At 39.3% G+C, this 15000-nt stretch overlaps 1 protein-coding gene across 13 annotated transcripts in view; it reads right to left on the bottom strand.

Moving 5' to 3' along the window:
• Window positions 1–15000, bottom strand: part of LOC115222836 (palmitoyltransferase ZDHHC9) — a 207983-nt gene that overhangs the window by 101468 nt on the left and 91515 nt on the right. For all 13 annotated transcript variants that reach the window (XM_036511931.1, XM_036511932.1, XM_029793167.2 and 10 more), the window contains exon 3: window positions 13769–13927. In XM_036511931.1, the coding sequence (XP_036367824.1) occupies window positions 13769–13927 (159 nt within the window). The remainder of the gene's footprint in view (window positions 1–13768; window positions 13928–15000) is intronic.

The raw sequence follows: 15000 nt of genomic DNA, 5'->3' as shown, positions 1-15000 counted from the left end.
ATTAGTAGTGGTGGTGGTGGTGGTAGTGGTGGTAGCAGTGGCAATTAGTAGTGGTGGTGGTGGTGGTAGTGGTGGTAGCAGTGGCAATTAGTAGTGGTGGTGGTGGTGGTAGTGGTGGTAGCAGTGGCAATTAGTAGTGGTGGTGGTAGATGTAGTAGTAGTAGTAATAGTGTTGGTGGTGGTAATACTGTTGGTAGCAACAAGGATGGTGATGGTTAATGGCAGTGGTTGTGGCAATTGTGAGGGTAACGGCGGTGGTGGTGGTGGTGGCTTCTTCGTTGTTAGCAACAACAGAATACTGTTATCATGAAATGAAAGTTTGACTCATCATATCATCAATACGCATCAGCAACGGAAGGTGTTGTGGAGGGTACATGGCGGGGGGGGGGGGTCGGAGTCGGTGGGGGGGGGTCGAACTGTTGCTTGCTGGGATCCCTAGTTATATGGGATAGGGTTTGAAGAAAAGTGACGGGGGGGGGGAAAGGATTACAACAAGTGTTGATGAGAAAATGGAAGGGATGCTGGTTAGTGTGAGAAGAGATTGAAAGGGAAGAGGAAAAGGAAATGAGAAAGAGAGAGGGGGGGAGAATAAGGAAACCCCCCCCCCCCGAGAGACATAGATAGGGTAAGATGGAAATTGATAGACAGACAGAGAAGGGGTAGAAAGGAAATGAGAGAGAGAAAGTGAAAGAAAGCAAAAGAGGAGAGAGTAAAAGTATAAAAAGAAACTGAATATTAGAGAGAACAGAAAACTAAGAGAAAGTTTATCAAAAAGAAAATCCACCCCCATGCACATTATCATCATTTCACGGGTGTTCTCTCTACATCACAGTCGAGTTGCTCATATTTGGTACTAATGCCCTCATAGGATCATGGCTTGCTTATAATATATATATATATATATATATATATATATTATATAATATATTAATAAATAAAATAAAACATATGCATATATATAAACATATATGTACGTACCTACCTGTACATGTACATATACACGCATATATGAGTACAGGACACCAAAAGGACGTCGAACACAATGAGAAATGAAAACATAGACACAAACCAAAGGAACTGGACATTTTTTTAAAAACAGCAAAAAAATAGAGTACAGGACAATTAACACAAAGAAAAAAACCCTTCTTCAGTCGCTAAAGGTTTCGAAGCACGACCTTCGAACTTTAGGTCTCACTAAGGAAATGTCTAGAGACCGAGACCTATGGAAGTATGCTGTGCGTGAGAAGACCCGGCAAGACTAGTCAGGCCATAACCCGTGGCCCCTACCTGGGACATAGTCAGTCCTCCTGTGCATACCTTCCTTCTTGTGACACTTATGAAGACCTGTTGAGGCAAGTGAAAATCAAATCAAAACAAATCAAAATAGATGAACATCAGTGGAATTGTATTCTTTGTGGTACCAGTGCCGGTGGCACACAGAAAACCACCCAAACGTGGCCGTAGCCAGTACCGCATCGACTGGCCTCCGTGCTGTGGGCACAACAAACACCATCCGATCGTGGCCGTTCGCCAGCCTCATCTGGCACCTGTGTCGGTGGCACATAAAGACACCATCCGAAGACCCGGCGACGTAGTCAGTCCACCTGTGCATACCTTCCCTCTTATGACACTTGTGAAGACCTGTTGAGGCAAGTGTGTGACACTTGTGAAGACCTGTTGAGGCAGAGAGGCAGTGTGTGACACTTGTGGAGACCTGTTGAGGCAAGTGTGTGACACTTGTGAAGACCTGTTGAGGCAAGTGAAAATCAAAATCAAACCAAATCAAAATAGATGAACATCAATGGAATTTGTATCTTTGTGGTTCCAGTACCGGTGGCACACAAGAAAACCATCCGAACGTGGCCGTAGCCAGTACCGCATCGACTGGCCTCCGTGCTGTGGGCACAACACACACCATCCGATCGTGGCCGTTCGCCAGCCTCATCTGGCACCTGTGTCGGTGGCACATAAAGACACCATCCGAAGACCCGGCGACGTAGTCGTCCACCTGTGCATACCTTCCCTCTTATGACACTTGTGAAGACCTGTTGAGGCAAGTGTGTGACACTTGTGAAGACCTGTTGAGGCAGAGGCAAGTGTGTGACACTTGTGGAGACCTGTTGAGGCAAGTGTGTGACACTTGTGAAGACCTGTGAGGCAAGTGAAAATCAAATCAATCCAATCAAAATAGATGAACATCAATGGAATTTGTATCTTTGTGGTTCCAGTACCGGTGGCACACAAGAAAACCATCCGAACGTGGCCGTAGCCAGTACCGCATCGACTGGCCTCCGTGCTGTGGGCACAACAAACACCATCTGATCGTGGCCGTTCGCCAGCCTCATCTGGCACCTGTGTCGGTGGCACATAAAAACACCATCGAAGACCCCGGCAACGTAGTCAGTCCACCTATGCTACCTCCACTTATGACACTTGTGAAGACCTGTTGAGGCAGTGTGTGACACCTACTTATGACATTGTGAAGACCTGTTGAGGCAAGTGTGTGACACTTGTGTAGACCTGTTGAGGCAAGTGAAAATCAAATCAAATCAAATCAATCAAAATGGATGAACATCAATGGAATTGTATCTTGTGGTACCAGTGCCGGTGGCACACAAGAAAACCATCCGAACGTGGCCGTAGCCAGTACCGCATCGACTGGCCTCCGTGCTGTGGGCACGTAAAAAACACCATCCGATCATGCCGTTCGTTCGCCAGCCTCATCTGGCACCTGTGTCGGTGGCACATAAACACCATCCGAAGAAGACCCAGCAAGACTAGTCAGGCCATAACCCGTGGCCCCTACCTGGGACGTAGTCAGTCCACCTGTGCATACCTTCCTTCTTGTGACACTTGTGAAGACCTGTTGAGGCAAGTGAAAATCAAATCAAAACAAATCAAAATAGATGAACATCAATGGAATTTGTATCTGTGTGGTACCAGTGCCGGTGGCACACAAGAAAATCATCCGAAAGTGGCCGTAGCCAGTACCGCATAGATGGCCTCCGTGCTTTGGGGACGTAACAAACACCATCCGATCGTGGCCGTCCGCCAGCCTCATCTGGCACCTGTGTCGGTGGCACAAAAAAACACCATCGAGCGTGGCCGTCTGCCAGCCTCGTCTGGCACCTGTGTCGGTTGCACATAAAAACACCATCCGAGCGTGGCCGTTCACCAGCCTCGTCTGGCACCTGTGTCGGTGGCACATAAAATCACCCACTACACTCTCGGAGTGGTTGGCGTTAGGAAGGGCATCCAGCTGTAGAAAACACTGCCAGATCTGACTGGCCTGGTGCAGCCTTCGGGCTCCCCAGACCCCAGTTGAACCGTCCAAACCATGCTAGCATGGAAAACGGACGCTAAATGATGATGATGATGATGATGATGATATATATATATAAGAATAAATGTTTTTATATATAATGAACGTGAAATACAGGAAGGGACGAACACGGAACACAGACAAATCATTCGAAGCCTTCAATCTTCAGTCAGACACCGAATCATCATAGCAAATTTCGGCTGTTCAATTCTGATATTTGCTCCAACTCGGCCAGCCCCAAGAAAAAAAACTAAGCTGTAAGCATTAGATTTCTTGGTAGAAGACAGGAATGTGAACGCACAAGACGGATGTAAATACAAGAGACGAAAACGAAATTGAAAACAGTAATGGATAAACAAAATATAACGATGGTTGTCTTACGACTTTAGACCAAATGAGACAAAAACAACAACAACATAGCAGCTGGTGTAGAAATAAATATATATATATATATATATCATATATATGAAGATAGATAAGGCTGGTCTATGGGATTACCCTGGGTTTCACGTCCATAAAGTGCTTGGCTTTAGAGCAATATCATCAGATCCCAAAACCTGTTGGCACATGGCCTCTGGTCTGATGATACGCTGTAAAGCTAAGCGCTTTATGGACGTGAAAGCCAGGGTAATCCTACAGACCAGTCTTATTTATCTTTATACTATACTGCTCTATAACTTAGAATGTGCTTCTTTTTCGGATTTATGATTTCCCAGCTACATACATATATATATATTATATATATATATATATATATATAAAAATTTTGCAATTAAGGACAACTACTTATAAGGAAAACTTAACAAGAAATTGTCAGGTAGATAGCGTAAAAACCTCATAAGAGAAAAAATTCGAAAATAATTATTTCTTATTGAACATATTAATTTATATATAGAGGGCATAATATACATACATGCCAGGAGGCATTATATATACATGCCAAACGCTAGGAGGGACAATCAGTCATTTCTACCAAAAATATTACTAATCCCACCGAATGCAATTTTTCAAAGTAAGACATTTAAAAATATAGGCCTGTATCCAGTGATTTCATACTTACGTAATCATCAGCAGGCCTGAATGTATTATAAATAAACAACGACCCTGCCTCGCTTAGCCGAACAGCTAACTGATCAACATCAACGAAGCACATGGGTGAGTTTATATATATTACATCGGGTGAATGGCAGACTTTTACAAAATTGCATTTCGGGAGAGGAAAAGTTTTTTCGGAATAAGCATTTTGCAATTAAGGACAATACTTAATAAGGAAAACTTAACAAGAAATTGTCAGGTAGATAGCGTAAAAACCTCATAAGAGAAAAAATTTCGAAAATAATTATTTCTTATTGAACATATTAATTATATATAGAGGGCATAATTATACATACATGCCAGGAGGCATTATATATACATATATATATATATATATATATACATGATTTGTGGAAACACACAGTGATGTATTAAATGTTTATGAATTCCTTCCAAGGATTATTGTTGTTGTTATATTTATCCTACATTATATCAGTACAGCTCAATGCAACCCCAAAAAACTGGTTCACCCATCAGCATCATTAGACTGTCCCTGACATAATGGAATAGGAGCTTTATTTGCATATTTACTCAAAACATTTCCCAGGCATGGCTTTGTGGTAAGAAGCTTGCTTAATCCCTTTGTCTGTCCTTGTTTGTCCCCTCTTTGTTTAGCCCCTTGTGGGCAATAAAGAAATAAGAAGCTTGCTTCCCAACCACATGGTTCCAAGTTAAGTTGGGCAAGTTTCTTCTATTATAGCCTCAGTCCAACCAAAGCCTTGTGAGTGGATTTGGTAGATGGAATCTGAAAGAAGCCTGTCATATATATGTATGTATCTATGTGTGTGTGTCTTTGTGTCTGTTTGTCCCCCACCCCACCCCATCACTACTTGACAAATGGTGTTGGTATGTTTACGTCAGCATAACTTAGCAGTTCAGCAAAAGAGGATAAATACTTGGCTTTAAAAAAAAAAAGCACCCACTACACTCTTGGAGTGGTTGGCATTAGGAAGGGCATCCAGCTGTAGAAACATTGCTAGATCAGAATGGAGCCTGGTGCAGCCTCCTGGCTCACCAGTCCCCAGTCAAAACGTCTAAGCCATGCCAGCATGGAAAATGGATGCATGATGATGATGATATATATATATATATATATATATATTTACACACACACATGAGGTGGGTACTGAAAAGTTCCTGACTTTGGGTAAAAGAAAATACAGGAGGCTCAGTTAATTATGATTTTATTCAACCTATCCCCCTCTCAGATTAACACACTTATTGCAGCAGTCCTTCAGTTTTTCTAAGCCTTGTAAAAGAACTTAGAAAGTTGGGCCTCCAACCAAATTATTCATGATACCCTTAAAGCCAGGAACTTTTCAGCACCCACCTCATACATGTTAATTCATTAAAAACCATAGCTGTCGCCAGAAGTAAAACGTGTATTAAAATTCATCCAGTGTGTATATTACTTTGTACATTGTTAAAATAATACTACGGACAAAGGATTGCTCATAAATTTTGCAGAGACAGGGTTTTTTTTCTAGGGTGTGTCTATCTTTGCAGATAACAAGAATGAAAGATTTCTCACACATTCCACAGCTCTAGGGATTTTCTTGTTCTGTATTTCTTTGTGTGTTCCCGTTTTTCTTTTGGGCTTTGTGGGTTTTTCTTTTTTTTTTTCTTTTTGTTAAATGAATATTTTCCTACAAGTCTCAAAGCAATATACAACAACATTTCTGTTCAATAAATTTTATTTCGTGACAATTTCACACTACGTAAACGCTTTTCCTCAAATGGTCTTTCATTCTACCGAAAGATCATTTCCGTTCAAGTTTCTTCAAATTCCCCCTACACCTAAAGCTTCGAAACGTAAAAGCACCCACTACACTCTCGGAGTGGTTGGCATTAGGAAGGGTATCCAGCTGTAGAAACGCTGCCCGATCAGACTGGAGCCTGGTGCAGCCATCTAGTTTGCCAGTCCTCAGTCAAATCGTCCAGCCCATGCTAGCATGGAAAGTGGACGCTAAACGATGATGATGATGATGATGATATATATATATAGTTTATGTATTTGTTTTGCAAGATTCTTGATGAGATATGTATGTATGTTTATGTGTTTGTGTGTACCCTTCTCTAAACATCATTTGAAGGCTGTGAATGAGCATCATCATCATCATACAAGCAATGCCATAATTTTTTCCAGTCTTCCATGAAAAACATGTTTGGCCACAAGGGGGATTATTACCATGTTTGGAAAAAGGTGAAGGTTGGGGACAGAAAGAGCATCTGACTAGAAATCCTGCTTCAATAAACTGTTTGACACACAGAAGCATGGAAAACTGAACATTAAAATGATAATTTTGTATATGCATGTGTGTGTGTGTGTGTGTGTGATATGGATATATATATATATATTCTTCATTTGTCAAATTTGGTCATTTTTTAAAATCAATTTTAAAATATAATTGGGCGAAGTTAAAATGTTTAATTAATACAGAATTGATGCATTCAATCTTTAAAAAAAACTGAGTTACTGTGTCTTTGCATGTATGAATGAATGAATATATGAGCATAAATGTGTGTGCGTGTGCATGTGATCTATATATATGGTGGATTCCCTCATTGAAGACGATGAATGAGGGTTCAGTAAATATATATATATATATATATATATATATATATATATATATATATAGATATATATATTTCCCATGCCAGCATGGAAAGCGGACGCTAAACGATGATGTCTCTCTCTCTCTCTCTCTCTCTCTATATATATATATATAATATATGTGTGTGTGTGTGGTGTGTGTATCTATATATGTGCGTGTGTGTATATATATATATATATATATATATATATAAAGTCAAATCCAGGATTTATGACAAAGGATACAATTACAATACACAAAAGGAAATAGATATGGAGTTCTTAATAATAGTTATTTGTTATGCAGTTAACGGCTTAAATTGCACTGTATGACTATGTTTGTGTGTGTGTGTGTGTGTGTGAGAGAGAGACAGAGAGTGAGTGAGTGTGTGTGTGTATGGACACAAAAACACACAAGTAAATTCAATGTCTAGAAATTTAGCTGTATATTGGTTAAAAATTAGTAACCATTTAGTATTTATTAATCAATTAACCATTTTAATTTGGGCCAATTATGATTAAACATCACAGGAAATAACTAATTTTTATGAAAGGAGAGCAATTTAATTTATGGACTAAAATTACAACAACTCAAATTACGAAAGTATTCCTTTGCATCTCAAATGTACTAATAAAATGGTAAATGCTGAAGGGGAAGATCTAGGACAAACTGGTTTGATAACATCAAGGACTGGACTATTCCGTAATATGGTGCATGTGTGAGAATGGAAATCTTTGATGTTCATCTGCTAGGAGGAGGTGACTCCTAATGATCATAGCACTTAATGACAATTAATTATTACAATGACATAGTTATTATAACGATGACAATAATTAGAGTTAATAGTTTGGCTGTATTGAGTCAAATGTTTGCCAACGTTTTACTGAAACCATGTACAATTGTCTAAGTGGACTAACGAGTACTCTGTTGCTTATTATGACAAGGGTTCCAGTTAACCCCTGGACAACGGTTGACGCAAATATGCGATCACACTTTTGCTTGCCTACCCGTGGTTAACGTAAATATACAATGTAGAGCATCCCTACATCTATCATGGACTTTTTAGCGGCTGACGTATGTTTACGTTCGCTATCGTGTACTTTACCTCTTGAGGTGCGCATGCACGCCGTCCCGTGCATTATCTTAGCTATCTTAGGTTATGTTCAAGTCATGAGACTAGCAGTAAGCCAATGACATGCGGATACTTTACATGCATAATACCGCGTTTTGAGTTGTACCACACGCATAACTCTTCTTCTTGGGACCTTTATTCTCTTGAAAAATGCCGCCGCCGTGGTGATCTCATTCTCGCCCACAACATCATAAGCAGAAAGTGTAACCTCTCAAAAGAGCTGTTCTTCACTCCTGCTCCAGAGCGTCGGCTGCAGGGTCATTCTGAAAAGCTCTACCTGCGACGATTTCATCTCAATCGAAGGAGAGGAGCTTTCTCCGTCCGAGTTGCAGATCCGTGGAACAAGCTGCCAGATGAGATGGTGAAGATGCCGATGACCGCTTTGTTCAAAGCCTCCCTTGACCTCAAGTGGCCTGAACTCTTTACATGAACACCACCCTGTACTTAACTCCATGTCCCCCTACATGGCCTTGCTATTTGCTTTTGAGCCAAATTAACTAACTAACTAACTAACTCGTGCATATCATATTATGATAAATACCATCACATAGTCCGTTTTCATAAACCTGTAGACGTAAATGTACGACGCTATGTTATTGAAACAGTGAACGTAAACAGACGTGAGCTCGTTGGCACTTGTGTGTTTGTGTGGCCTGGTTAGATAAAAAAAAACCAGAGCAGTGTTTCGCATGCTTCAGGTAGTACCGGCATCAAGGGGTTAATCTGATCAATGGAAAAGCTTGCTTGTAAAACTAACATGCAAGTGGCTGAGTATTCCACAGACACACATGCCTTTAATGTGGTTCTTGGGAAGATTCAGCGTGACACAGAATGTAACATGGCTGGCCCTTTGAAATACAGGTACCACCTATTTCATACCTATTTCTTTATTACCCACAAGGGGCTAAACACAGAGGGGACAAACAAGGACAGACATAGGTATTAAGTCGATTATATCGACCCCAGTGCGTAACTGGTACTTAATTTATCGACCCCAAAAGGATGAAAGGCAAAGTCGACCTCGGCGGAATTTGAACGCACAACGTAACGCAGACGAAATACCGTAAAGCATTTCGCCCGGCGTGCTAACGTTTCTGCCAACCAGCTGAGTGGACTAGAGCAATATGAACATGGCCTCAGTCACATGATTGAAGCAAGTAAAAGATAAAAGATGCACAAAACTAATTCTGTCACCATGCATCATCATCATCATTATTGTTATTATTATTATTATTATCTCTCTCTCTTTCTGACATCTCTGCTTTATGCTCCGTTTTGTGCTAAGTTTTCTTTGGCCCACTTTGACCACAAGTTCTACCAACCAACTCAGTCCTCCTTTCATTCGCACACACACCACACACACACACACACAACAGACGGGGGTATATTTTTTCCTTTTCTTTAAGATTCGATTGAATACCTCCAATGAGAAAACAACATCTGTTTGTGCTTAATAATATAAATCAATAAATATAAGTGTGTATATTTATATGTTGGCTTTCTTATTTGTTTGTTGAACATACATTCACACACATATATATATATATATACATATGTATATACATACATATATATATATATACATATGTATACATACATATATATATACATACATATACACATATGTATATATATACATGTGTGTGTGTGTGTGTATATATATATATATATATATATATATATATGTATATATGTATATATACACATATATACACATACGTATGTTCAACAAACAAATAAGAAAACCAACAAGTAACCATGAATTCAAATGGAGACACATACGCACAAATGACTGTAGGCAGGATGCATTTTTATGAAATTTGAATCTTTATCATTACCTACTACTACTACATTGTCGTAGTCATCATCATTTATATGTCCACATTCCCATATTGGCATTGGGTCAAACTTTCTATGACCTGATTATGACCTTCCTAATACCACTCCTCACCTATCTGAAAGGAAGATAATATTTCCTCTTGGCTAAACTGTTTTTGCAGATGACAGGAAACAAATGCCACTATTCATATGATGGTCCTCCTCTAAGAAGTGCTTACAACAATCACATGATGTCTGTCGCAATGAGGTGACAAAAGCGCACACCTACATGTAATCATGTACTACAAGCTTCTTTCAGAAGGCTTTCATCAGCACAGGGCTATGCAGAAAATGCTTGCTCAAGGTGCTGGGCAGTAGGACTGAAACATTTCATTGCCATATTTCTACTGAAACACACTGCTTTTGTTTCAATTTGGAAAGTTATGAAGAAATGAGTAAAATAATTTTGTCATTATTAACCCTTTAGTATACAGATTATCAAATGTAATGCTCCTTTTTTTTATCTGAATTGTTTTGAATTAATCATGCATTATCTTAGCCCTTTCGTTACCAACCCGGCCAAAACCGGCTCTGGCTCTGTAATACAAATGTCTTGTTTTCTTAAGTTTTGCATCAAAATATACCACCAAACCTTGGTCGCAATTTATATTCCTAATACTAGCTGAATGATAACGAAGTTATTTTACTAAATTCTTTGTTATATTTAAAATAATTGAAAGAAACACAGAGCATCTCAAAATAAATACAGTAACGAAAGGGTTAAAGCTTCCAGGTTTTAACAATGTTTATTTTTAGAACGTCATCATAGGATAGGCGTGAGAGGCTAGATATGGCCAGTTTGAATATAAAAGCTGTAGAATATTTGGGACGGGTATGGTCGGTTTAAATGCTAAAGGGTTAAACTGGTGTTTGAAACATAGATTAACGGGAAATTTTGAGGGAAGGTTTTGATTTAGATTACTTTAAAACGGGAAGTTTATATCATAGTTTATAGTTTATAGGTGCAGGAGTGGCTGTGTGGTAAGTAGCTTGCTCACCAACCACATGGTTCCAGGTTCATTCCCACTGCATGGTGCCTTGGGCAAGTGTCTTCCACTATAGCCTCGGGCCGACCAAAGCCTTGTGAGTGGATTTGGTAGACGGAAACTGAAAAAAGCCAGTCATATATATGTATATATATATGCACGTGTGTGTGTATATACGTTTGTGTGTCTGTGTTTGTCCCCCCACCAACATCGTTTGACAACCGATGCTGGTGTGTTTACGTCCTTGTAACTTAGCGGTTCGGCAAAAGAGACCGATAGAATAAGTACTAGGCTTCCAAAGAATAAATCCTGGGGTTGATTTGCTCGACTAAAGGTGGTGCTCCAGCATGGCCACAGTCAAATGACTGAAATAAGTAAAAGGGATAAAGAGAGAAATCATAGAACCAAGGGCTGTTTCTGGCAGCTTGGTATAAAAATGGTTAAACAAGGGCTATGGTGGACAGTATAGTCTCTGACATGCTACACAACAGGATGGTCATGGTTAGAATGCTTTGATCATAGATCTGTTTGTTTAGTGAATAATTTAATAATAGAAAAATCTTCAAAATATTTGTTTGCTTTGACCCTTTAGCATTTAAACTGGCCACATCCAGCCCAAATATCCTATCTGCTTGACGTTCAAACTGGCCAAGTCCAGCCTTTCATACCTACCCTACAATGTCATTCTAAAAATAAACAATCATATCGTTGAAATCTCAAAGTTACAAGGCAATGCACGAGTAATTCAAAATAATGTGGGTAAATAAACATTAGAGATTTGACAGAATCTGAGTGCTGAAGGGTTAATACACACTTCTTACAAACGTATTTGTAAGACTGAACAACTATGAATAGATGTTGAATAAAACCAGAGCCGTTCAGTAGCTGCAGACTTGATTGACTTAAAAGTGTGACTTAGTGGTGAGCAGAATGTATTAAGAGAATTGATTAATTATATGCTTGCAGTGACCCTTTTCACAGCTGCTGGATGTCCTGAACTTTGAAAGGAAAAGTCAAGGGTAATCTGGTGAGAATTAGAGTCTAATAATAGAAATGTTGCATGGTTGTGTTATCAAGAAGCTTACTTCCCAACCATGCTAGCATGGAAGGCAGCTGTTAAACTATGATGATGATATCTTTTACTTGCTTCAATCATTAGATTGTGGCCATGCTAGGGTCATCATTATTGTTCGACCGTGGTCGAGACAATGGAATTTACCATGCTTCGCCAGACTTCACGGTCCATCATGGCATTACGGAGGTCCTGTTGCTAGGGTACTACCTTGAAGAAATTTAGTCGAATGAATCCGCTCCAGAGAGCAGCTTATTGTGTGTGTATGTGGGGGCCACAAGACATAACGCCATTTTACAGGGGTGGAATAAATAATAGGTGGTAACAGCAGTGAAAAAGTAAAATAGTCAAGTGGCTGAAGTAATTATCTATTCTCTCCTAGGTTCCAAGTTCAAATCCACTGCCAGCATTATTGTTGTTGGAATTCTTGTAAGGACAGAATTCTCTGTGCCTCAATCCATCCACTTTTTGTTGGGGAATACAAAATCAGATGATACATTTTTCTACTACAGGCACAAGGCTTGTAATTTTGGGGGAGGGGGTTAGTCAATTACAGTGACCCCCAATGCTCAACTGGTATTTTACTGATCCCCCAAATGGATGAAAGGCAAGATTAACCTAGGTGGGATTTGAACTCATCAGAGGGTGAATCCAAAAGAAATGCCACTGAAGCATTGTGTCCGGCATGATAACAATTCTGCCAGCTACTTGAGATAAACTTGTGCCCTCTCCAGGAGCAAACACATGCTGCTCCATACCATGAAACTGGTGTTAAGCACCAGTTCTGACAACACTCCTTGTGACTTCAGAAATATTTATATTTAACTTTGTGGCACCAGTAGCAGTTGTGATGGTGGTGACAGTGGTTGCTGTTGTTGTTGTTGTGGTGGTAGAAGTAGTGATCTTTCTAAGTGCTACAAGCAGCTGTTGACTAAACAAAACTAGTAAAGAAATTGAAGTAGTTAAATATTTTGAACTTCTAAATAATACACCCATACACATACATATATATATATATATATATGTATATATATATATACATACGCATACAAAAACACACACATATACACAAGTACATACATTTACATATATATATACACAAAAAAACACACATTCGTAAATTTCTAATGAAGAAACCGGTTTTGTTTTACTTTTAAACTACAAAGTCCAAAAATGTTCAAAGAAATAGTTGACATTCCAGTGAGTGGTTCGTCAGAAGTAAATAACCAACTTCTAAATACAAATATCCGAGACAATACCCCTGACAGGTTCTTATAAAAACAGGAGAAACTTTAAAAAAATTTTGTAAGATGGTAAATCTGCATAAAGAAGTGCCAAGTTCTAATTGTGAAGGGTACCTGTCGAAGAGGTAGACCCAGGAAGATGCCTATTTTATTCTAGTGGACCGTCATAACCATTCAATGTTTAAAAGATCCTATCGTATTTTTAGAATTAAACATTATTAGGAATTGTGTTTCAAAAAATTGTTAAAATGTTTTGTGTATTTGTATGAGTAAAACCGACTTATTGCATATAAGCTTTAACAAAATCTTATACATAGCCCCAAGGGTCATGTGGACCCTGGTTGAGAACCATTGCTCTAAATCAATAAAAAAGTGGGGTGGAAAGATAAGATGAAATAAAGGTATCACATCAACAAACAAGAAAGAGAAAAAAAAGCAAACTTACCAACACAATTATCACATAAACTACAGTGTGACGCTCGTGGTGGTCTAAATATCTTACAGGTGAAGCAATACTTCAGTTTGATAACTTGGCCCTTCACAACAACTTCTTTCGTTCGAGGTGGAGGTCTGTAAGTTCCAGGAGAAACTGCATTTGGAACTTCTGAAAAAGAACAATTGAAGAAAAATATGAGCATTTCTTTCAGTAAAATAAAGGGGGTTCAAAATTGGGTTATCGGAAATTTCACTGTAAGTACTTTTGCCATAGGAAAATTCACCTCAAGAAATTTCATTATAAATGACCTCATCAGGTTTTTTTAATGTTTGACATCAGAAGTAGTGAAAAAGGATTCACAGACATTTGGACCCACAGGGGACCAAAACTCCTGGCAGTTTGCTGTGCTTGAAAAGACATGTCAATCTAAGTAAAAGCATGATTGCTCTTGCATACAGGCTCATCTCCTGCAATGCTCTCCGGCTAAGCATCCCTAATTTCGTGGGCTTGTAGGTGCTGGTGCCACATAAAAAGCACCTGTGCTACTAGTGGGACAATTTAAAAAAGATGAAGGGAGTAAACTCCTACAGAAAATCCAGAGGAAGAGACCCTAAGGCAGCTATATATAGTTATACTTAGCCAGCATCTGGCACCCCTGCAGCTTCATGGATGCTACAAACATATCGACTTGTCTTTCCTTTATGATGTATTCATGAGTGGAGAGATATATTTGAGGCTAGGCACTTGCTTCTGGAAACAGCCCAGGCACAGCAGAGGTAGTTAAGTTACTTATTTCTTTACTGCCCACAAGGGGCTAAACACAGAGAGGACAGACAAGGGGATTAAGTCGATTACATCGACCCCAGTGCGTAACTGGTACTTAATTTATCGACCCCGAAAGGATGAAAGGCAAAGTCGACCTCGGCGGTATTTGAACTCAGAACGTAACGACAGACGAAATACGGCTACGCATTTCGCCCAACATGCTAACGGTTCTGCCAGCAATGCTATCAACCAACAACAAAAAAGGCCAACCAGAGCATGATATGAGGTAAATTTGACACTTAATTCTGCAAGGTCAAGCAACTATCTAAAGCAGTTGTTCTCAACCACCTTTTGCCTATGGACCTCTTTGATTCCTATTTTATTCAACTGGACCTCTATAGCCATTCACAGTAAATATTAAAAAAAAAATCTGAATGTACTTTTGTAATTAAATCATCCTCTAGCATTCACTTTCC

This window comes from Octopus sinensis, linkage group LG21, assembly GCF_006345805.1.
Source record: "Octopus sinensis linkage group LG21, ASM634580v1, whole genome shotgun sequence".
Classification (NCBI taxonomy): domain Eukaryota; kingdom Metazoa; phylum Mollusca; class Cephalopoda; order Octopoda; family Octopodidae; genus Octopus; species Octopus sinensis.
The sequence above is the reverse complement of the archived record's forward strand: the minus strand, read 5'-3'. Positions and strand labels throughout refer to the sequence as shown.